The sequence below is a fragment of the Epinephelus lanceolatus genome, chromosome 10, assembly GCF_041903045.1.
Source record: "Epinephelus lanceolatus isolate andai-2023 chromosome 10, ASM4190304v1, whole genome shotgun sequence".
In the NCBI taxonomy this organism is placed as follows: Eukaryota; Metazoa; Chordata; class Actinopteri; order Perciformes; family Serranidae; genus Epinephelus; species Epinephelus lanceolatus.
In genome coordinates this window covers 26,413,809-26,438,396 of record NC_135743.1, presented here as the reverse complement: position 1 = coordinate 26,438,396, position 24,588 = coordinate 26,413,809, and the positions used below count along the sequence as shown (strand labels likewise).

Below are 24,588 nucleotides of genomic sequence, written 5' to 3'. Positions count from 1 at the left end.
TTACCTTAGAATGAACTCAACTCCTACATCCTCTATCCTCGATCACTTGACTCGGAAATCGATCAAGACTCGGCATCTTGTAGGACGTCTCAATACGTTAAATGCACTTGGAGGAGTCGAGGAGAGAGGAGGATTTCAGAGGGGAGCGAAGCAAGGATACAGGAGTGCAACCTTTGCGGAGGCCTTTAACTGACCAACAGTTACTGACTTATCCGATACATCCCAACATCACTGGAGTTTCATACAGAGTGAAGACAGATAACAGATTAAACTCAAATGTATCACTGCCACGTTTTATTTTTTATTTGTTCTCTGATTCACCATCGAGTTAAAAATCTGAACAAGGAAAGGAAACAAATGACTTTCTTCATTTATTAGAAAGATTTTTCTCTTCACGATCTGTTATTTCCGTCATCAACTTTAATTATGGATACAATCAAAGTCAGAGAGTCTGTCTGTCATTAAGAAACACTTTGACATCAGTGACCGTCATTTCCATTCAGTCACACTGAGGCTGACCATTCCTGAGTGTTGGGTTGATGAGTTACAGAATTTTAATTTTCCCTGAAACATTTGACCTATTAAATTATTTCCATTTCAAAGACATCGCGATCATATTCTGGGTTATTAAATAATGAACTCTCAATCAGAATATCAATAAATACAGATGCAAATAATGAATAAATCATATAAACACATTGTGTGACTGAGCAGGACACAGGACATTTTATAAATACAGAACACAGGTGGTTGATTAGCATTGTTCTAAACTATGCAGTGTGTGGAGTTAGGCTCAGACCTGGGGATGATGTTAGATTTAAATCAGAACTCCTCAAACTGCTTTGAAAGGTCCATGTAACCTCCGCTTCTGCAGATTTGTTTTGTTTTGTTTTGTTTTGTATTTTGTATGATTTTATTTAAAAAAGAAAAACAACTATTTCAAACCAGGAAAAAAAAAAAAAATTTATTCAGAGATTAGCCTATGTTTTAGTTATCAACTATGCCATTCAATGCTACTCTCAGACAACTGGTCAATTGACAAATCCAATCTGTTTTCATTTTTACAGAGTATTTGGAATCAGAGTATCATCAGCAATGGTATTACCTCACTCCTTCACAGAGACACAACAATTACCCATGAGAAAGCCAAGTCCATCTTTAAAAAGTGCTTTAAGATTAAGTTAGAAGAAAGTCAAATAGTATCATGGCTTTATCAAGGTTAGACTAACCTACTGTGGTTGTAGGATGTAGGATTAAAGTTATAGACTGTTCCTTTAGACTCTCCAAGTTAATTTGATCTGTACTGCTGTACAGGAGCAACATGACGTACAGGGACTTCAGAGTAGCTGTCCAAATGAAGGTAAGTTAGAAGGAGGGTCAAGGTGAAATGAACTGTAGGGAGCAGAATGTTTTTCCGTGAGGAACAGATGGCACGTTGAGATTAGACAGCTGACCTGCTCACGGCTTGGCTGATGGTGTTGGTGTGTTCCCCTGATGCCCCACAGCAAAAAATAACAAGCTTTACCTGTGATATTAATGTAAGTTCCTACCAATCAAGCTTATAACAGGACACTTCTGGTCAGATTTATTTCCCAACATAATAGTCTGGTTGTTTTCAATACATTTCAGTTTTTGCGCATGATACAGAAGACAAACCTGATTTTAAGGGGAAAAAAACATAATTAAAGTCTAGAAACACATTTCATGATCATGACTCAAAGGATATTTTGCTCAGAGTATCTTAAAATGAATGGAAGCTTCACAGTGACATTGTATTTTTGCATTGGGGATGTCCTTTGTTAACTCCCTGCAGAAATCTAGTGCTGTCTCTGGAAAGCAGCAGCCTGAGGTCAGATTAAAACTGTTAGCCACGTGTGACCCAGGTTGGAGTTAGGGCTTAGGGACAGATCAGTGACTGAGGATATATAAACCAGCTCAAACACTGAGTGTGTCACACACCAAAATCACTGTTTCTTTGAGGTCGTCTCTGACTGCAGGACTGGCAGCGTCAAGAAACACGAAATAGGAGGATAATTAATTTGCTTTAAAATCAAAGAGGACTTTAAGGATCAAAGATCTCCAGAGGACATTTGCTCTGCATCTACTGCACATCTCCTTTATCTCTGTTGTGGTCTACTCTGCATCAGCAGCCATGGTACTGGAGGACAACGAGAGCGACTCTGTCTTCGAGCCTCAGATCACTGTGAGTATCCAAGAGAGATTAAGTTAACCTTTCTGATAGATTTACGGCTGCAGATGTATCCTTGTGCAAATTTAAATGACTTTAACGTCAACACACACACACACACACACACACACACACACACACACATATGTGTTTTCAGGACATAACAGGACTTATGACTAAAATGTGAAAAATGGGGACATGCCTTTCCCAAGGTCCTAGAGGCCTGGGAATCAACACACACACACACACACACACACACACACACAGTCAAATGGGTGTAATGTTAGAAATATCAGCATCTGGTTTTAGTGCACATGAAAAAAAAAACACTGCTCTAATCTACTAAAATAAACTGTAAATGTATATCTTCAGCTACAAACACATACAGCAGCATGCATTATTCATCTAAATTTGTTGATTTGTTTTAGGAGGAGCATGTAGAGACTCAGTATGGGAACCTCCACTGCATCATGACAGGAACTCTGAGGGCAAACCGCCCCGTCATCCTGACATTTCATGATGTTGGACTAAACCGTAAGTCCCAACTCTCTCTGTGTGCACAATAGCCTAGTGTTTGTAATATTTGTACACTGCACACAGACATAATATACCTATATGGTAGGGAAAAATCTATCCACATTAAGATTTGTGTATCACAGCTATCTTATTTATTTGTTTAACAACAGAAACCAGATTTTCTATTTTATTTGTGTATCTGAAGACTTGTTGAATTAAGTAAAACCTCATCTCTTAGTTGCATGGAAGCATCAGAATATTCTTTCCTATATTTATTGCCCTCTAAACAACATTTTAATCCAAACTTAATGCACACTTTTTAAATGATCTGATACATTTTCATTTTCATAAATTCTTGTGTTATATTTTCTATGTTATGTTCCGCATCCCTATCAGCCTTTATCACTTTTGTGATTTGTGTTGTGTTTTTATTCTCATAGACAAGTCTTGTTTTGAGGCACTGTTCAACCATGAGGACATGCAGGAAATCGTCAGACATTTGCCAGTTTGTCACGTCGAAGCACCAGGACAACACGAGGGAGCCAAAACTTTGCCTTCTGCGTCAGTACACTGTCTTTAATACTCTCAGTCTGACATATATTAACATTTCATGCTGTATTTACATTCTTTAACATGAGCTCATAAATGATTAGATCTCGCACCTGCTGATGGTTATATTGACGTCTGACCCCTCAGATATACCTACCCTTCCATGGACCAGCTGTCTGAAGCACTGCCTGCTGTTCTCAAACACTTTGGGTGAGTCCATCTGATACTTCATAAAAACTTTTCAGTTGGCCTTTCATGAAAGGTTAGGATATTTTCAACATGTTTATTCGCACAGCGCACTAGGACTTATCTCCGTTTTGACCTTCTGTCTGTTTGCGGTGCAGGTTGCACAGTGTGATTGGACTGGGAGTTGGAGCTGGAGCCTACATCCTGGCCAAATTTGCTGTGAGTTCAAATCTCGTCTCTAAACCCCATTTGAACCTCAGACGGAGAGCGTCTGACACCTAGTTATACATAATTTTTATAGGTCTACTATTATTAGCACATATCCTTACTTAGCTGCTGCTCCTCCTGGTGTACACAGGCATATACGTACATCAGACCTATACCAGAGCTATCACATCTTTAGCTACACAGATACAGTTGCAGTTGTGGTGCCAGAGGTGGGATGACACTCTTTAAAAAACTGATAAATTTAGTCTTCGCAGTGTGTAACAGCAGCCATGGTATCCATACAAACCTCTAGACAGGGAAGAGAAAGACGGCATCCATGAAAATCTATGGCTGTAGTCTTGTCCCCTTCAGTATTTGGAAGATATGTGCATTTGTAACCCTCAAATAAAAACATGTAAGTGGCAGAAGACTTTTATTTTGACAAATTACGCCAGAAAGTGATGTGAAAAAGGCACAAATTGGTGCATAAAAATTTAACAAAATTAAGGAAATTAAGTATTTGATGCTCAAAATGTTCTAAATTTTCTTATGTGTCCCCCCCACCCCAATGTTAAAGTAAAACCTTTGCTCTTGAAGGATGCAATCTGTTTGTCTAAGTAACATGAAACACTCAAAAATTTAATTAGATAACTTCCAAAAAACATGTTGGTAAGTGTTCATGAGTGGTTGAAGCCATATCACTAACCGTTCTTCTGTGTTTGTGTTTGTGTGTGTGTAGCTGAATCACCCTGATCAGGTGGATGGATTGGTCTTGGTCAACATCAATCCCAGCGCTGAAGGACTGATGAATTCTGTTGCAAGCAAGGTCAGCAGTGTGTGTGTGTGTGTGTGTGTGTGTGTGTGTGTGTGCTGAATAAGATCATAATCTATTTCAAATATTAGGTTAATTACAAGCCATACAACTAAGTGTATTGATGTATATTAAATTACATTTGACTGATTCAGACACTTCAGTTTAATGATGCTAGTATTAGTCCCAGTTCTGCCACAAGAAGAGTAATGAGAGTGTTTGTCTTTGTGATTAATCACCATTTAATGATTATCGTAAACCTGCTGTAACATAAATACATTGTTTTGCATGTGTCATAGATCACTGAATGGACCCACACTCTCCCCAACACAATCATCACACACTTGTTTGGAAAGGTAAGTTATCAGGCTTCGATGATTGCCTTCAGTTACCATGACAACAGAAGTGGGAATACATATCTTCAAACACTAAATGTCGTAAAGACGTCTTGTAAAGACGTCTTAATATCGCTCTAACTTTCTAATGCGCTCTTTCCTCTCTGACTGATTGTTCAGGATGAGATCCAGACCAACCTCGACCTCATTGCTACATACCGTCACTACATCACAACAACGATGAACCAGTCCAACGTGAGTCAGTTCCTCCGCTCCTACAATAACCGCACTGCTCTGGAGGTGGAGAGGCCCATTCCTGGAGGAAACATCAGTGTCAGGACCCTCAAGTTAGTACCATCATTAACCTTTAAAGAGGGCAGGAGTTGAACTGTAGGTAGAATAAAAACTGGTTCAATCTGTGTTTGTGGTTGTGATTAAGACGGCTAAACTTACTCTACAATGAAAGGTGGCGACATATTCCTGCAGAAAAGATATATATGAGTTAGAACAATAATCCCCTCACTGATCTTAAGATGCTCACTACTCACTCGCTCTGAAAGTCCTAACTATTTCATCTGTGTATCTGTTGGTTTACAGGTGTGCCAGCCTGCTGGTCGTAGGAGATAATTCTCCTGCTGTGGAGGCTGTGGTCGACTGCAACTCCAAACTCAATCCCACCAAGACCACACTGCTCAAGGTAACCAAAAGGGGAAGCAAACAACCAAATGATTATTTTTTAAAATTGAGAAAACTTTGGATGAGTCTAGTTAAACTAGTCAGCCTGTGAAGAAGTGTTCTGTTATTGTCAAATGAGAACTTACAGTAAAACAGTTTTACCTTGTAATTACCTCAATGGAAAGTCTATTAATTTAAGACCAGGTATAGGTTTTATCACGGACGGAATCTTTAACTGACCTTTGCACTTTGCTCTTCTAGATGGCAGACTGTGGTGGACTTCCTCAGGTGGATCAGGTAGGCTGTGACATTTTGTCGGATACTCCACTGGCAATACTGTAGAATCTGCGCTCCTGATCGGTTGAATATATATCCAATACTCTTTTTCTTTCTCTCCACAGCCAGCTAAAGTGATTGAAGCCTTGAAGTATTTCATCCAGGGCATGGGATACTGTAAGTCACCATTAGTTAACCTTCAACTATCTTGATCTTAATTTAGAGTCATAACATGTCAGAGACCAGTTTAGGACACTGGTTCCCAGCCTGGTGGTCGAGACCCCCATTCGGGGTCGCCAAAACTTCACAGGGGGTGAAGAGGCCTTCTTGATTTGAAGGGGTGTGAAAAAAAAAATTAAAAATATGTATATCCTCCTGAGACCCTGTGTCGGACATGCCATTTTGGGTTTACTTGACCTTCTACTTCATTCTACTTAACTGAGACCTGTTGTCCTCATTCATGGGCACTTTTTTGTGCCATCTAGTGGTAGTAAGAGCACAATACACTAATCTATGTAAAAACCAGACGGCAGCCATCCCTGTCAAGTCAGTCTGCAGCCGATCCCGACACAAAAGTGGACAAAATCTGATCAAATTTTATGGCTGAAACTTGTTTATTTATGATTAATAATGTTTGTAGTTTGATATGGCGACAAATTTGACCAATTTTAGCAACAAACTACAACACAATTAAGAAGGAAGTACATTGAAACTTTATTGTCATCTTGTTTAAGGAGGCTGGGACTTAATTATTGTTAATAATGTTTTGGTTTTCATATTTATTGGGTCCTACTGATCCCAAATAGCTAGGAGACATTAAAAATCCAAACCAAACAAAAGTTTGGGTCTAAGGAGGATATACAATAGGCCTATATCTCAGCATTTCACTCATTTATGTGAAGAAAATGTAATGAAATTGTTATTTTTAAAGTTTAGATTATTATTCGAGATATAAAATCTCACAGAATAAAGGCAGAGTGAAGACCTGAACAGATGCATTCATAGAGCCTGAAGTCTCTGTGAAACAGCCTCATTACTGCATTAGAAAAGTGCATGGTTAAAACAACCACAGCAGAGCTAACAGAACAATGGTCGTGTGTCTGAGAGATTACACAAATAAATAAAATAAAATATGGGATACATGTGACAGACAGCAAATTGAAGTTCCTAAAAATGTCCAGAAAGATCTCTGGAATAAAATTCACAGAAAAAAAAACCTGCTTAAAACTCATCTCATTGCTCATTTTACACACATTTCCTGCGATGACTGCGCTCATTATTTAGGTAATTGTACAGTTTTAGTTGTTCTGAGATATTATTGTTATGCATTGAATATAATATGAAATATCCATAAAATATGTCACTTTATCAGGGGTCAGTTTAATAGATGATAGATAAAGGGTCCCTCAGTTGTGCTGTAGCTATCAGTTGGCAAAACACTGATCAAATAAACTCTCATTAAAGACTGATGCAGTACAGCACAAACCTCTCCCTCCTCTTCCTCCAGTGTCCAGTGCCAGCATGACCAGACTCCGTTCACGGACGAGCTCCAGCTCCAGCGTCTCGTCCTACGAGGGCTCCCGGAGCCGCGCGCACACCAACGACCTGCAGCGTGGCCGGGTACACTCGCGCGGCACCGAGGAGAAGCGCGGGCGCTCACACACTGACGTCTCCATGGAGAGTATTTCCAGCAGTAACGTGGACCACATCATCACAAAGTCAACTGAAGTGGCATGTTAGAGCGCACTCTGCCCTGAATCCCTTGCACTTAAATCAAACCATACCTCATTATCTCCACTTTGACAGCCTCCCTCTGTCATGCCCTTTCATCTGCACTATCTCCAGCTGAAACGTCACAGGTCCTACCTCCATGTGACTTTGCTCTACCCCCTCTGTATCCTCTTTCCTTCTCTATCCCTTCATCTATTTAAGCATCCTTCCCTGAGTTTGTCTTCTGGCATTACTCTTAGTCTATCCATCCAATTTTCTTCATCTCTATCAGCCTCCTCCTCTTCTCTGAACTCTTACTGTATGTCTCTACCTCTGCATCCTTCTTTACTTTGTTTTATATCCCTGCCCCTATTCATGTTCTTGTTTCTTTCTTTTCCTCTTCTCACTCTAGTAGCTGAGATTCTTCCTTATGCTCCAATATTTATCATGACACACACTACATGAGGAAAACACGAAGCTGAAATGTACTGAATGAAAATGTTCATAGATGTGTATCCATATAATGAAGATGTAAAGACAGAGTATGTTATAGTGTGAAAACGGGATGTTCATAACTGTAGGAATGTGTATTGATTATATGCAACTGTGACAGCTGTGTGTTCTTGGCCGCAGGATTGTGTTATGGACAAAAGTTTTAGATCACATGATGTTTTAAATATGTTTAGGAATGCTGTGTAAAATAACATCAAGACATTCAGTTCAATCACTAAAAACAGATGACCTCCTGTAAGTATCTCTTGTGTTATCAGTGATTATACATGATACTGTAAATAATTATCTAGCTGGCTTTGATTAATAAAACTACAGATGAAAACAGAAAGTGTCTAACCTTTTACTGTCACAAACAGAGACCTTGTAGATGACCTACAGCTACAAAATGTTTTAAATGACAGAAACAGTTTCTAAATAGGATTGTGATTGGTACAGTATAAGAGCAACATAGTTTTGGCAAATATTGCTCTCAGCTCTCTGTCATTAAGAGAATCACCATTCTCAAGATTGGAAAAAAGGTGACATCCCTGGCTCTGCTACTTTAATCATTACCCTTTAAAAAGAAAAAAACTGTTCAACATGACTCTGCTAGTTTTATGTGCAATACTAAATAGTTGAAGAACTCTTAAGCGACAAAAAAGACATTTGAGATTTAAGTTGCCGAGATAACTGTATTATTTCAGACGGTATTTTGAACAGGATCAGCAACCCAAACATCAGCATATCTTTTAGGAAGTTAAAGGGGGAGATCAGGGTGGCTATTCTAACCAGTGGGTATTGAAAGGTTAAGGCGTCTGCTATAAATAAATATATTTTAATGTGGTGGCTCCCAAATGGTCCAGCCACAGGGTCCAGATTTCTCCTTAGTCATTAGTTCAGCATCATACTCGCATTCTGCCATGTCGTCCAGCTGGTTTGCTGTCTCTGTCATGCAGCTGTCCGTTAGTCACTCACTCAACAACAAAAAACAGCGCTTCAAAATAAAAGCTCTGTGCTAGAAATTCACTGTACTTCAAAGTAAATCATATTTTTTACGAACTGGATACGTCCATTCAGAATGGACCCATGACCCACTTTGGGACCATGACACACCAGTAGGGAACCACTGTTTTAATGTGTACAAACATTTCCAAAAATTAGGTGATTTGTGATCAAAGTCATGTTGTGCATTTGTGCCAATCAGCCTCTTTACAGGGTATGTTGGCACAATGTTAACTTGCTATAACTACAATAAACGAAGCAACTACAAGAAGCAACTTGAAAATTTAACTCAAACAAGAACCAGTAAACATGAACATTTAATAAAATATCTACCCAATTTTAAAACCAAACATTTTTAAGCAATGCATCATTAGGACTTAGGTCTGAGCTGAATTCTCAGATGACTATCAGGTACATACGAATACAATGTATACGAGTACGAGTTGGTTAAACAATTACAGACACAAATATAGATAATGGCGTACTTGCTCATCCCTCGTAGGAATGTCTAGTTGATTTACTTTTGCAATTGATCATCCAAACTAATAATACATCGACTATATAAACTTTAAAACTTAAGAAATAGTTATAATCTCTTAAAATACAGTTACAACTCTTAATGTCACAGTTGGTTGGCACGTGGTTTGTACTCCAAATTTAGCATGCTAACCAAGCACACTCACATTTGGCCCAACTTTGTGATGAAATTATGTGAGCCAGCTACAATCATTCATCACATACCTTTAAATCTTATATCAATATGTAGCTAATTCCTCAATCTTTTAACTAGAAGTGACAGATTTCCAATATCTCTATGTAGTAATGAGCAAAAAGAGCTGCGCACTTAACATCAGTCCAAAAACTTCTTAATTCTGGTGCGGTAGTCAGAGATGAAAGTCAAAAAGCAGAAAAGGACTCGCACACAGAAAACAAATGTAGACTGAGAGTCTTAATGAAAGATCATTTTACTGGGGATCTTCACAGACAAACAAGCAGCAAACGTTTCAGTCCTCAAGGGACTATCGTCAGTGCATATAATGAGAGGTCCTAGTGGCATGGTTCTTATAGTGTAGTCTTCTCAAACAAACTTGATTGGGCACACCTGGAGCCTCTCACAGAGGGCAGGTAATCAATTAGAGGTACCAGCACTGTGTCACACATCACACCATTACAATATACATATACACAAACAGCCTTGGACAAGGAGCTCAAAGGTGAGTAAGTACATCAACAGATATACATCTGTACTCTAGCTTGGGGACTATTAGGGTCAGACTAGTGCACACAGACAGACCTACAAAAAGCAAGACATTTCTAATTCTTCATTTAGCCCACTGGGTTGTAAGGTTTTTAAATAGTAAATGTATTTGCATTCACATTGTAGAAGCATTTGGTCCACATTGCCACCACGACGTTTAGGAATTATCATGTCAATGCCACAAAATATAAGATCAGAGAGAGAATGATTTCCATCAGCAAAATGCCTGGCCACAGCTGATTTAGGATCAGCACGGCGAATGGAGCTTTTGTGCTCATTGATTCTTAGTCTCAGTTGTCTCCTAGTTTTACCAATATATTGGATGCCACATTTGGTGCATACAAGAAGGTAGACAACATTTGTAGAGTTGCAAGTTATCATTTTGTTTATTTTGTATTCATTTTTGGTAATAAAACTGGTAAATGTGTTAACCTTTTTGACATTAGAACAAGAAGCACAGTTGCGGCATGGGAAAAAGCCTGTGGCATTGTCCAGACGTCTCTGGTGGGGGGATTTTCTATGTGTGTCTGCATGCATTAGTGTGTCCCGAATGTTCTTGTCTCTGGAAAAGGAGAAAAGGGGAAGAAAGTTAAATATCTGTTTTCCAACATCATCAACAGACAGAACATTCCAGTGTTTTTTCACTACGGTACACTGTGACCTCCAAAGGACCAGAAAATAGCTATGAGCTACTTTGTTTTCAAAGAAAATGGTAATCTGATTACATTAATCTTTATATTTGCCACACCAAAGGTCAGTGTTGTCCATCAACATTGTTTTGGTCTCTTTTCTGTGATTCAATTCCCCAGATGCGTTCGTGATAAGAAAACGACCTTGTGTCACGATGGTGGAAGAAGGAAGAAAAACTGTGGTTTCCTCATCATCACAGCTGATACTACGTTTATGTTCTCAACCACATTAGATTTTATTAAATCCTTAAAAGGATGTTCATCAAGTCATGCTGTAAAGAGATTATTCTTTCTTTGATGTTAATGACTGTGCAATTATATTTTTGGATTACTTTAATGACATTGTGGTGGCTAAATCGTTAGAAGAGCCAACATGTTTCGAGTTCTGCAAGATTTCGTCAGGGCTTTCAAAGCATACACCACAGGTATGGCCCTACCTGTATAGTAGCAGGAATCAATAGGAGGCCATCACATGACCCAAATAATGACTTGACAGATGAAACACATACAAAACAACAACAATAAAAAACAGACAGCGACATGAGATGAGATACCCAGTAAAAATAAATCTAAATATATAAACACACCGTAAGAAAGTAGGGTTGCATTGCTTAAAAACAAGTGTACCTCTCCAATCTGTCCACTAGATGGAGCTCTATAACCTCTTCTGATCACTTGTGTCAACAGCAGGCTCACACAACTTATCACATTATGTAGCAAAAAAACATTCAGGACACATTTTGCTCAATCCAAACTAAATGCAAATCACATAGAAATGTCCTGCATCTGCTGAGTATTTACTATCACTCTTAACAGCATTTTGGATCTTTTTAAATATCTCTTATGGGTCATATTTAGTCTTTTCCTTTCCATATTTAAGTGTATTAAAGTGTTTTTCCCATCCCTGAACATGGTCCCTGGCATGCACACTCACATACCATTGTTTGCCTGCCTATTCTGGTCCAGTTTAAGATATATAACTATTTTTTTATTGTTTAAAAAACATCTCATTATGTGACAAACTTGTGAAGATATCAGGTTGGAAGGTGGCTGGAACATTTGCAAGTCTTTGGCGAATAAAGATGGGAGTGCTGGACAACATCATCCCAAATGACTTCAGTACTTTTATTGTGCTTTTCCTTTTAAAATCTAGCAATAAATCTCAAACTGTTATTAAAGTCTATCGCTCTATTTGTTTAAAGAATTTTAGAAGGGAAATAAAATATTGAGACATCCAAATTCTTGTTTCCCCCTGCAAAACAATTTCTTTGGCCTCCTGTATTCACATAAGCAAAGCTGCACCTTCATCAGACACAGTGTTGAGCCTGTTGTTCCTGTTGTAGCTTAAATATATGTGTGATACACAACCTCTCTACCTACAGTGTGGTTTTTACTGCATAGAGTACAGAGTATAAGGCAGACTGTGATCTGCAACTGGCTCAAGGTCGATTCATCCTTTCCTTTCACTCCCATACTGTTTAATTAGATTCAATTTAGACTAGACGTAATATGTTTTTCCCGATAGCTGCCAAGCTGAATGACTGCCAGAAAGGGTAAATGTGGGGTACACTGCTGGCCCAGCACACACCATGTCACTATGACGTCACAAGTTTTAATCCACCTAAGTGTCTCCCTCCCTCGCGCCATCATTTGCATAACTCTTCTGTGGATAAAAATAATCTTTGAACTGTGTGTGTGTGTGCGTGTGTGTGTGTGTGTGTGTGAGAGAGAGAGCTGCATGCATGAATGTACTGTATGTGTAGGTGGGACTGTGGGCCCATCAGTAGATGGATTGTTTTGGGCTGTGACTTCGAGACAGTGGAGACACACAGACCCAGCACAGCATAATAACAGTCAGCATCAAAGTCACAATAATTTTGTTTGTGTGTGCGCGCATGTGTGTGTGTGTGCTTGGGGAGCATCTTTATTTCAAAGCTTCTTTTGTTTGGCTTACATTATGACACTACGATGAATAATGTATGACAGAAATCTCTGAAGATTTCATTTAAACATGAGACATCAGCCCTTGCACGACTGTGGGCTCTTACACGTATATTCTGTTTCCTATTATTTCAATCTGCTTTGGCGCACTGGGCCGCATCACACAAACACTAAATCCTGTACATTTCCATCCACTTTAGTAGACATTTGTGATTTGTCCTACAAGGTGGATTTGATGGCTGCCCTGCCAGCACAGTGATTACTAGCCCAAAGTGGGGCCGACAAAGTGGAGAGCAATTTAATTTCAGCTTCAGTCTGTAACATATTGCACAGTGAGATAATGGCTATTTTGTCCATGGACGTTCGAGCCCCCCACTACTTTTAATTTCTTACCTACAGCAGGGCAGTTTTGATCACTGACTGCAAGTCCGTTTATATAACTTTTTATTCACCTCAATCACCAATGAGGCAAAAAGACATCATTATAAATAAAAAATGTGGCAGTTTGACAGTGGCAATGGCAGTTTTGCTCCCACATATACATTAATACTTGGTACTGTGAATATCTGATCATTCTTTGACCAATTTTGCACATTTCTGCACAAATTGACACTTTTAAAAACTGCACTGCTCTTTCCTTTTAATTCAAATATACTGCACATACTTTTATTTTTTTCACATTTTTGTTATAATTTTCCTCTATTCCATATTTACGTTTACTGATTTTTGCCTTACTTGCTTTTATTTTCATTGTCCCTCATTATCTTCATGTTATTTATTAATATACCACAGCACAGTCCTTGTATGTGAAAACCTACTTGACAAAAAAAAAAAAAAAACGGACTCTGACATTGTGCAGTTTATTGAAAAAGAACACTGCTCTGACACCCCTTTTCATAAATACACACACCACACAAAAAATGAAAATCAAATAAATGTATGCAGCATATGTTAACAAATATTGCTTTTGACTTAAAGGTCCAGTGTGTAGGATTTTTGGGGATATATTGGCAGAAATTGAATACAATCAGTATGTTTTCTTTAGTGTATAATCACCTGAAAATAACAGTCATATTGTTTTCATTATCTAAAATCGACATATAGAGAAGGTCTTCTTTCATGGAGTTTGCTATGTTGCACCACCATGTTTCTACAGTAGCCCAGAATGGACAAACCAAACACTGGCTCTGGATAGGGTCATTATGTTTTTGAATTTTTGAGTTTCTGCACGGCCATCACAGTTAGCAGCTTCTCCATGTCAAGTCCAACTGAATTGGAAAAACACAGATTTATTTATTTTTTACATTAAACTGCTTTAATCAGTGTTTTTACTGGTTGAAATCCCCTGATCTGTTTGTTTTAGAGAGGAAGAGACCTCTGTGGATAATTCATCCCTTGGTAAAAACCTCCTGAACAATGAACACCGGAGGAACTTTAAACAGGAGTTCACGTTTAGCACATGGGAGAGAAGATTCAGTTGGTTGCAATGTGCAGTCCTCGCCACTAGATGTCACTAAATCCAACACACTGCTCCTTTAACCCAGTAACATTTTCTATTTTAATGTTTATGTCAAATATATAATGTAATATGGTCACATATGTATGTAGTGCTTTACATATTTTCTTTTGCTACTGTAATTTTGTCGAGTAAGCCCATGTTGTGTCAGCCCGAGGGCTTCCCTGAAGTGATGTATAAAACACGTATTTCGCTTCTTTCACTGTTTTTAAATGTAAGCTGATAATAAAATAAGTGACAACCTGAGTGTCCTGGTGTGAGTGGAACTTTTATTCTTTTTGGCACCCAGGAGCTGTGCACAGGCTTTCTCTGATTATTTTGGCTCCCCTTTGGTGTAACCTCCAGTTTTAATTCAATTTTACTTTGTTACGCTATTGTTATAATCATTTTTTTTACGGCTTGTGTCCCCTTTTAATCAATATTTTTTATTAGGAATAATAGTTTCATGCTGTCTGTTTTTATGTGTGTATCCTGTGTCCTGTAATTAGCACTGGTTCATTAGGTTTATCACCATGTGAGCTCTGGTGTTTTCCCAGATTTTATGGACATTTCTGGCGACTGAGTCTTTCAGTTGTGGAACCTACACGTGCCATAATTGACAGCATTAAATTCAAATTTAAACTGTAGCTGGCAATATTATTTTCTCATACTGCAGGAGATAATAAATATTCATTACTCCCTGTTTAACCAATGTAAAGACACTAATCACAGTCATCAATTTGATCACTGCTGCACAGTGCAAAGTAATTTATTTGGAGTAAACTGAGACTGGAGAGCTTCACCCTCCATGACATCATTTGTCAAGATAAATGGAGGAGGCTAATGTGAAACAGGGGTCTTACATAAAAACATTGGGGGGACCCTTACAGCAGCAGCAGCAGCAGTGGACACGTAGGGCCCCTCTCCTCTCCTCTCCTCTCCTCTCCTCTCCTCTTCTCTCCTCTCCTCTCCTCTTCTCTCCTCCTGTCAGTGAGCCCAACCAGCTGCAGCCATGTTGGAAACGCTCAGGCTCCTCCAGCAGCAGCAGCAGCAGCAGCAGTGCTAACAGCTAGCGTCAGTGGACACCGACTACCGGGCACGGCGCTGTTGAGGACAAAAACAGACAGGGAGAGGGACTCATAACGGAGAGATACAGCCACCAAGCCGGTTGTGATATCAACGTGTTTATGAATATAAAATTAAACCTCACTGGCTGGTAGAGCTGGCTGGTTCCGGGGACTAGGTGCGGCCGGGCTCCGGGGCTGAAGCGGGTGAGTATTGATCCTTCTGGGGGGCGGATTAAATGGGAATAGCCCACCGTTAGCTGAGCTAGCTTAGCATTAAAGGGGGTAACACACACAGACAATGGGGTTAACGCGAATGCAATACGCGGGGGTGTGTGTATATGAGCTGGTGTTAGGATTTAAGATGAAATATGGTGGAGTGAATGACAAGAAATACTGGTCATTTTGACACCGCGGAGTCATTTGTATTCCTAACAGACCGACAGTGGTGCAGTGGCCGAAACCACCCCTCTCTGTTTCTCTGCTTAGGTGCAAAGGTCCAAGCCAAGGAGGATTTCTGTCATGCAGGGACGAGGCGACACCGCCGTGGTACAAACATCTGTGTTTTAATGAATAACGAGCTGCTCAGAATGAGACTTATTGTTGCAAGCAGCGGTTTTGAGACAAAAGGGGGGCAGCTCTTACTTAACCTGTGCGTCTCAAGTGTGTTTGGCTGCTTGCTGCCTTGTCAACCACAATACTGTACACACTTAAAGCTGTGGTAGGCCGAGTGAGATGCAGGCACAGATCATTCACAAGCATGCATGATGGGATTAAAATCAAATTTTAGGTGCACTGACAACATTTGCAGAGCTGGCATGGTGTGGAGTTTGGCACCCTGCAGCCCTGTGGATGTGATTTGTCAGATTTTCTTTGGGGTGTCAGGGGTTTGGGAGTCAAAGCTGCCCAGTCATGACAGATTTCTGTTTTCCTTCCCATTTCCCCCACTTGTTTCCTTCCTTTATGTGACTGTTGCCCCTGATCACATCTCTGCAGACACCCCCTGCATGCCAAACTGGAGGGTCAGGACCCCAAAGCCCTGAGATGTTTTGACGCCGATTGTAGATACAAAACAATCTTTGACATTGACTGACAACTAGATGAAAACATATTGTATTCTACTCTAGAGTAGCAGCCTGACAAAGCAGGTATCGGCTTTCTTTCTAGTGTGTAACCTGAAAAGGTGATTCAATTCTGCTTATTGCACAGCATCTACTTACAGCTGTTCCTGTAAAAAAGATTCGACAGTGTTTTTTTGTAAGTGAGTTATCAAGAAATTGGACTTACGGGCATTCTCGTGAAGTCATTACCCTTCGAATAGATGAACACAAGCACTTTACATTGTAGCTATTACTGAAAGTCTAGTTAATGTTTGCTTGATTGCATGTCCAGTCAGTGCTGTGATTCATTGCTTTTCCCCAGGTGTTGTGTACTCAGATCTGCAGTCAGATAAAAACCCTGACTCTTGCACATCAGTAATTTGGCACCATCTCTTTTATGTGATTTCAATTAAATGTCTGATTATTGTTGACATATGAAGAATCCCTCTCACTTTAAATTGCATTTGTTGGTAGAATCATAATTTCTAAACACGTGCTATTCACACAACAGATGAAGGAGAGCTTGCACTCTGCTGTGGCTTTGTTTCTCTTCTGCCTCTGTCTGTTCTCCTCGCCTCCTCTCCCATTTCTTCCACTAATCTGAAGAGGCAGGGATGAGGACAGAAACATTGAGGATGTTGGATCAATCTTTACACCCGTCTGTTTACAGTCGGGGAAAGATAAGGATGAGAGACAGAGTAGTGGATAAGATGGGAGGCGAAAGGAGACGTGGTGGGAAGATGTTTAGGAACGAGAGCCCAGGAGAAGGAGGCAGCAGTTTGGGAATGAAACTCAGCCCTCAGGTGTGTCTCTCTGATACAATCAGTGGGTGGGTGTTTCCCTTCTCCTATAAGTGACAGCGTACAGTACAACTAGGAAGTGGAGAGACAGAGCAGGAACATATATGCGTCTTTTGCCTCGCAGAGGTTCAGTCCTCTGTGTACCAACTGCCAACATGCAGTTCTGGGATTTCCTGGGCTGCACCAATGGAGGTATGAACGTGTTCAGTCATACTGATTGCTCGGGGAGCATGTTGGGCTGTGGTTGCTGGTGTATGGGTGCTCTGTGCTAGGCAGGTAGAGTGGGGCTGGAAAGGAATTTGCGCTACTCACCTCCGTGCAAGCAGTTGCATGTGAAAACCCTCACAGACAGGTAGAGAGTGGAGCGCAAACAAAGACGCTGAGGGCTCAGATACAGTGTCAGCCTGCTCTGCTTTCCTTTGATAAACCTGGTTGGTTGCTTCTGACAGTAGATTTGACAAATGAATAAATTGGCACGATTTGTTTGCGTCTGTTGCCCTGGATGTTTTTGGATTTTGCTCACAAGGCTTGCCTCCGTGAAACGTGTGTGAAATGAAACGTGTGCTGCATGGAGTAGTCTTCTTCTTTTTTTTTTTTTTTTACTTGTTTAGCTGTCATTTTATGTTTCTATTATTTGACTGGTAAGCAATATTAAATTCCCACAGACCTAAAGATGGAGGATGACAGCCAGTACTAAAACACTTATTACTATCACTCCAGCTGTTACTGACTGACTATCACTGTGACTGTGACTGTCACACTTCTTTGACACTGGTACCTATGACAATAAAAAACACAAGACTGACAGCTGTAATATAACAACCTGCTTATTCATAGAAATCAGTTCAGCTGTAGGTACGATGATCTTTAAATTTATTACCCTTATTGGCCTCGGTAGTGTTTTTTTTTTTACGCCCCGATAATGTCTCCTTTGAAGTCATCCTTTGCATCTAAACGTACATTCACACACTCAAAAAAGGCACACAGTTATAGTGGTCAAAACAATTCAGGATAACAATTATATCTATAAAAAAACTGAAAATAATAGTAAAGCTATCAGTCCAATTCATCATAAACTTTGTTTGTTGCGTGTTTTTTCTCTATTTGGGTAATGAATTACCCGTAAAATTCGAATGTAGGAAGGTGGAGAGGGAGACACTGTGAAAATGGAGCTGGATTATTTACATGTTATTATCATATCTGTATTTGTAACATTATATCAATATTATTTAAAACTATCACAGTTGTCGTCAATACTGGAATATAGTGACACCCTTGTATGTGGCTCACATCTGTATTTTAGTTGTTTACCGCACAGAGACACTGTTAGGAATCCGATCTCTCGACTCTTTCGAGGCAGCACTGTCTGGTCAGACCTGTACAACAAAGAGTTAAACATCAGATTTCTGTTTCTGTATAAATGCAGCTAAACAACCACAGGCCACAGCTATCAAATGTCGCTTTTCTCGTCCACAGGGCTAGACGTGGGAGTGCAACTGACAGCTGTGTAGAGTGTGAGGGGGTTGTTAGTGAACAAATCAAAAAAACAAACATGAAACGTCTGGCTGTTGGTACTTTAGAGGACGTACAAGACACGTTAGAAAGCAAATAGCTGTAGCTTTAGTCACCTTTTTAACAACCCACATTTAGGCCTATGCTGTTGAATGCAGATGGTCCTCCTCAGACATTGTGTTTTTTAGTATATAAAAACACTCACACCTTGTTAATCTATGCAGGTTGTAGACCTCTGCCTTGTGATCTCAGTTTTGTTGTCTTGTGTCTTGCTTCATTTGTGGTTGCTTAATTGTGCTGTATTGAATTCCAGGACAGTTCTACCTCCCAACACCCAACCTATGCCCCAGGCTATGCTTTCTGCTATTGCATAAATAGCTATAGCTAAGATACCTGAAGGGTTGTGTCATATTCTGCTAGATCTTAAACTTATGTATACCTGTTGAGTCCCTGTTTGTTGGAGCTATAGTTATTTTCTGTTTTTGGGGACAGCACAGCAGCAGGCTGTCTGATCAGACGAGTGAAAGTATGACTGGAAGCATGTGCCGCTGTTGTGTCATCGTCAGCCTTCCCCTATTTGCATCCAGAGCTCGGTGTTTTGCTTAACTTATTCCATGTGGTCAGCACTCGCTGTCAGATACCGTGACTGTGAAATAACTTGTAATACACCTCATAAGAATATATATGTGCTGTTTAGGTTTACATATTGTTCCCATGTCTCCTGTCTCCCATATCTTTGGGCATAATGGGAAAATAATCTGTTTCACAGTAATAGAAACACCTGGCTCAAAAATCCATATATAGCAGGAGATTTGGAAAATAACAAGTCAGGTTGTCTAGTTGATATTCAACACTTTGGGCTGCATGGTAATGGTCAGTCAAACTGAGCGTTTCCAAAATCATTATGGGAGAAATCTGACTTAATGGTTGTATCATGATTTAAATTGGGAACAAAATCCCATTATACAATTTGCAATGATAGGCAATAATAACAGATCCAACCTCCTTTTTCTCCGTAATGTTTTAAATGGCCAGTAAAACACCTTTATTTTCCTTTCGTTTTACTTTATTTCACATTTTCTGCAGAAATGCATCTAGGAGTCGTGATTAGAGCAGCAGCCAGAGGAGCAAAGTAGCTGTCAAATATATATTTACAGTACAAATAAACACAAGCAGCACTGCATTAATTTTTAAATTTGACTAATGTTTCCACTTACGAGTTTTTTTTAAGTTTGTTGATGCAAAATCAAGTGAACTTTAAATGTTTTGAAAGTAAGAACAGATACATTAATCCATGTCTGGACAGCTCTGGCTGTAAAATGTTATATCATGGCTGTTTGAATCTTCTCTCCTTTCATACCACAAATTCTTTTTGTATCTGACAGCAGACACATTTTATCTAAGTAGCTTACATTCAGAGGAATTTATATAAAAACATGCAGCAAAAAAATCGTGGGTGTCTAATAGCAAAATCCTTTGCTCTTAGTTCCTGGAAGAATTCAGAGATGTGAGGCTTTGTGAGACCCCAGAGACGCAGCAGTTTGGATCAATGTATTTGTGAATGTCTAAACGTTAGCTTTGGTGCAGTGCACTGCTCACTGAGGTAGAGCCATAAAAAGGCTTGTAAGAAAAGGCTTGTTTGTGTAAAAAAAATTGCCATTTTATAAAATGAAACTGTAAATCTGTGAGCGCAGGGAAAAACAGTGAGAATAGGAAGGCGTGAAGGGGAGAGTGCATGCTGCAGTCCCACCCTGTAAAACTTGACTTTATATATGATGTCAAAAACATTTACTCCTCAAATAACTTCGCTCACAGATAAATTGGTGTGTTATCTCAGTGTTGATTTGGTACAAACACATCATTTACTTGAGCAAACTAATCCTTGAATGACTTGAAATAGAGAAATAAAATAGCTGCAAGTACCTGGATTTCTCAAGTTTAGTATCTATTGAATGTTTTGTCGTTTTCATTTGCAAAGAGCAAAGTAAATTGACTAAGCAAACCTCTGTCTTACGGTATAAATGTCAATCTGAGTTTTAGTTCTTAAATCTGAAGTTTTTTAAATTATTTTTAAGCCTGGATGGGATCATGTGTTTGGTCATGTGCGTGAGTGTGTGTATCTGCCTGTCTGCAGCCTAATCTTACGTACTACTTGACCCATCAGCCTAATATTTCTTGTGCACATTTATGACTGTATCCTCAAGGACCTCTTGTGGTTGCAGTGATTCCCGCTTTTAGAGAAACCTATTGTATTGACTGCTCTGTTATACCGTCATTGACTGCCGACTTCTCACTCCTCTTAACTGGCCAGTAGGGACCAACAACAGCTTCAGTTTCAAATCTTGTCTCTGGTTGGCACAACTGAAACGGCAGTCAGGCTAATGCTGTCAGATTATTTTGTGTCTGAGTATTGTCTCCATATAGCCTGTATACTCTGGTTGCACGTTGATAATGTAACCTGTATACTGTCTTCCCTTCATAGAGTGCTCCAGGGACGTCATTTGTTTGTAGGCTGACGCGGAATTTAGAGTCACCTTGGTTTCCTTGTCAAAAACCCCGATGGGATTTTTTAATTGGATTTTGTATAATTTCAGAAAATGTGGCAAACAAACATTTATGATACTTACACATTTTGTCACAAATTAACAAAACTTTTATTATTTTAAGTGTAAATGCAGTTGCCAGAAGTAAAAAGCTAACGTTAGGCTTTAAACAATCGGCATCACAACGAGGCTGTGAAGCTGTGTTCAGCATGATGACGTTCTGTAGTCTCATTTAGCCACTTGCTAGCTGCCACCTTTTTTGAGACACATAAAAGCTTCAAAATTCATAAGGGAAGTATTATGTCGTAGAGCAATATGTGAAAGTTTCTAAGGCTTGTGTTAACCACAAACCTTATTTCAGGCATGTAACCAAAAACCCATTGATTTCAAGACGAGGGAACCGGGAGTGCTAAAATGCTAACTCATTTCTAGGTTTTATGACTCATTCCTGGAGCATTTATTCTGCTGTCATACATACACGCTGGACACCCAACCTGCCCTCCACTCCCTGTTTTCCCACCCACATGCCCCAGGACACACATGGTAGAGATCTGCCTTCTACTGAGAGCTTTTTTCTAGTTTAGTTAATGTAATATTTCAGTGTTATATTGCATTAAAATAATATAATTGAATCAAGACTTTGATAAAATAGATTCAATTGGAAGAAGAGCATGTGGCTCAGTGTACTTCTTGTTAAAGGAGTAAAATAATATGACAACAGTGAGTGATAATGGGCTGTGTGACTGATGTGAGGGATTTTACAAACTACCTGTATACCGCTGAACTCTTGATATATTGACACTTTTATCAAATCGAGCACACAGCTTCAGTTGATCCAGTGTAGATAAGCAAATGGACCTCCAGGATGGCCTCTTCTGGATTATGTAGCTGGCCTATGAAGGTTATTAGCACAGATACTTCAGCAGACAACATGTGAAAATGTTTTGATGATGTCAGCTCATTTAAACGCTTCTTCTGCCAAAAGTAAAAAATACAGATGCGAAAAGGGGCGCTCTTGTAAATCCGACCATCCTCTGTCTTACTTCCTTATCTCTGCAGCAGTCCCAATACTACAATAATGTATTTTTGCTGCTACTTACAGTGACAGCTACCTCATTAAAGCCGTAGCTGCTACTGTGGTGACTTTATCAGCACTACTCTCTTCTATTCTGTTGTACTCCATTCTGACAGGCTGATCAGTGCAGACAGGCTGCAAAAGGCTGTTGTTGTTTTCTTGATGAGAATGGAGTTGTGCAATGCCCTTAGCGTGGTGTCAACTGTAGCGTAGCCTCTGTGGTTTACAGCCAGAGGCAATAGTTTTCTACTCTGAGTGGGAGAGAGAGAAAGGCTGAGAGCGGGGGGGGGGGGGGGGGGGGGGGGGGGGGGATGTGGGATGTGTGAGAGTAGGAGGGAGAAGATCTGTGGAGTGTTTATGCAAGTGAAAATGTTTTAAGCAGCTCTAGTGGCAGATGTTTCAGTAGTGTTTTAATAACAGGTTCTAGTTTGGGGTCATTATTTGTGTATGTGAAAGATTAAAGTTGGGTTTGAAGCTAGGTCATTTCTGGTGACATTGAGGAAGTATTTCTGCCTAGAGGTTTGTTTGAAACCAGGAAGAGCAAGTCTCTAACAAAATCAGCATGTGTGGTGATGTGTATGTTGTCGTACTTTTGTTAAACATTTAGCCGTATAGCCGTATTGGACGAATGCGTGGGTCATTTTCAAGGGTAATAGTGCTTCAGCAGTCTGCTCACATTCATGTTTTTAACACCCAAGAAACATTCAATACATGCTAAAAGCCTTTTCTACTGGAAGCACTGCTAATGCTGGCTCAAAATTGTGTATCAGTGCCTTAAATGTTACATTTATCACTCGTGGGTTTTACACTCAGAGCGAAGGAGAGAGAGAGAATAATGCCAGGATTGGTGTTGTGTTGCTTTTGTTAATAGCATCCTACTTGTAGCCAGCGTTTTGGACACAACTCTGCCAGGAACAAATTGGATTATGTGATTAGAAGAAATTATGTGAAGTGGCAGAACACACACTGAGCAGCAGTGAATCAAACCAATAAGATGTCTGAGTCAAAGTGAAAGCCAAAATGTTATGACTTAATAGCTCAGACAGTTTATTAGTATACAGTTGTTTTATACTGTGAGTGAAAAAAATATCGCTTCCAGTATCAGTACTAAGCTGCAACTGCTGGACTCTTTTGACTCACAAAGCATAACATGAAGGGAATTAAGTAGATACTCACAACAAAAAAAATCAACATGCATAACAGTTTTATACTAAAACTGATGATGAATTCAAAAACATCTCAAATTTAGTTGGTTGTTGCTTTTCAAGTGGCAATTTGGGTTACATCTGTGTCTCTAACATCATTTCCTCAAAAAAATGTAAAAAAAGAAAAAGAAAAAAAACTGCATTAATTTCACAATTTTGTTCAATTTTGTGCTATCTGTAACAAGTGGATAATATGAAAATTCTATCTTTTATCTTACATACATTATGAGACAAAGCCTCGGCATTCAAATTCGCACCACAGTCCTGATTTGTGTCTGTTGCTTAGTAACGGATCACAGCGAAGCATCGGGATATTGGACATTTCGTCAGATTGCTCATTTCTGTGTCATTTTTACGTGAGATTATTGTAAAGGGTGAGTGAAGAGATGGGGCAGAGAAGTGGTGAGTAGAAGGTGATGTGAAGGTGAATATTAGGAGACAGATTTGGGAGTTAAATGAGGCCAGTGGGTGAAGTTATTACAGCATGACAGAGCAGATATATTCTGCCAAGTCATGATTCTCGCCCCGCTCTGACTGTCTGGAATGTAGCTCATATTAAATCCTCCTGATTCATTAGAGCTGCTGCACAGTCACTGGTTGGTCAGCGCCGACATGTACAACAGTGAATGTGCTTAGTGTGATTAGAAATTGACTCCTGTCAGTCAACAACCTGATTGGAGAGTTCTCAAGTGATCAAAGTCCTCTTTGATGTGTTGGTGAGTTGTAGCACTAAAATAATTTTTCATTGAGTAAACTGAAAATGAACTGAGGATCATGTTGGTTAATAATGTGAGTAATTTATAACTAATGGAGTCTTCTTCCTGTCAGCGGCTACATTTCTCAATCATGCTGTGATTTGATTTCCTTCCTTTGTTGAGCTCTGCTCTCTTGTTATTGTACTCTTTTCGAACTCATCCCGTCTGCCTTCTTCATAACCTTTGTCGCCTTCTACGCCTCTT

At 39.6% G+C, this 24,588-nt stretch overlaps 2 protein-coding genes and 1 long non-coding RNA gene across 19 annotated transcripts in view; all 3 read left to right on the top strand.

Annotated features, from left to right (window-relative positions):
* Nucleotides 1–1,962: 1,962 nt before the first annotated feature.
* On the top strand, nucleotides 1,963–8,294 carry LOC117265477 (protein NDRG1-like). Its single transcript, XM_033639983.2, has 12 exons — nucleotides 1,963–2,203; nucleotides 2,617–2,722; nucleotides 3,145–3,265; nucleotides 3,401–3,463; nucleotides 3,598–3,658; nucleotides 4,386–4,472; nucleotides 4,757–4,813; nucleotides 4,973–5,139; nucleotides 5,390–5,489; nucleotides 5,729–5,764; nucleotides 5,869–5,920; nucleotides 7,251–8,294. The coding sequence occupies exons 1-12, from the start codon at nucleotides 2,153–2,155 to the stop codon at nucleotides 7,481–7,483; spliced, it is 1,134 nt and encodes a 377-aa protein (XP_033495874.2). The 5' UTR covers nucleotides 1,963–2,152; the 3' UTR covers nucleotides 7,484–8,294.
* A 1,686-nt stretch (nucleotides 8,295–9,980) lies between these two features.
* Nucleotides 9,981–11,160, top strand: LOC117266460 (uncharacterized). The gene is made up of 3 exons (XR_004502492.2): nucleotides 9,981–10,161; nucleotides 10,826–10,917; nucleotides 11,015–11,160. It is a non-coding gene; the product is annotated as an uncharacterized LOC117266460 (long non-coding RNA).
* Nucleotides 11,161–15,460: 4,300 nt separating this feature from the next.
* The window catches only part of LOC117266168 (focal adhesion kinase 1-like), an 84,725-nt gene continuing 75,597 nt past the window's right edge, over nucleotides 15,461–24,588 (top strand). For 13 of the 17 annotated variants that reach the window (XR_013492218.1, XR_013492217.1, XM_033641182.2 and 10 more), the window contains exon 1: nucleotides 17,386–17,486. Coding sequence is in view for 11 of the 17 variants with exons in the window: in XM_033641182.2 (XP_033497073.2) it covers nucleotides 17,399–17,486 (88 nt within the window). In the remaining 6 variants the exon portion in view is untranslated. Of the gene's footprint in view, nucleotides 15,602–15,883; nucleotides 15,944–17,385; nucleotides 17,487–24,588 lie in introns of those variants that run through there. The other 4 variants (XM_078171891.1, XM_078171890.1, XM_078171888.1 and 1 more) reach the window with 2 other exon arrangements.

What these genes read in the sequence shown, in the direction of transcription:
- LOC117265477 (XM_033639983.2), top strand. Translation starts at nt 2,153, where the DNA reads ATGGTACTGGAGGACAACGAGAGCGACTCTGTCTTCGAGCCTCAGATC. An exon ending in TGAATTCTGTTGCAAGCAAG is followed by an intron (nt 4,473 to 4,756) that starts GTCAGCAGTGTG and finishes CATGTGTCATAG; the next exon opens with ATCACTGAATGGACCCACAC. An exon ending in CATCCAGGGCATGGGATACT is followed by an intron (nt 5,921 to 7,250) that starts GTAAGTCACCAT and finishes CTCTTCCTCCAG; the next exon opens with TGTCCAGTGCCAGCATGACC.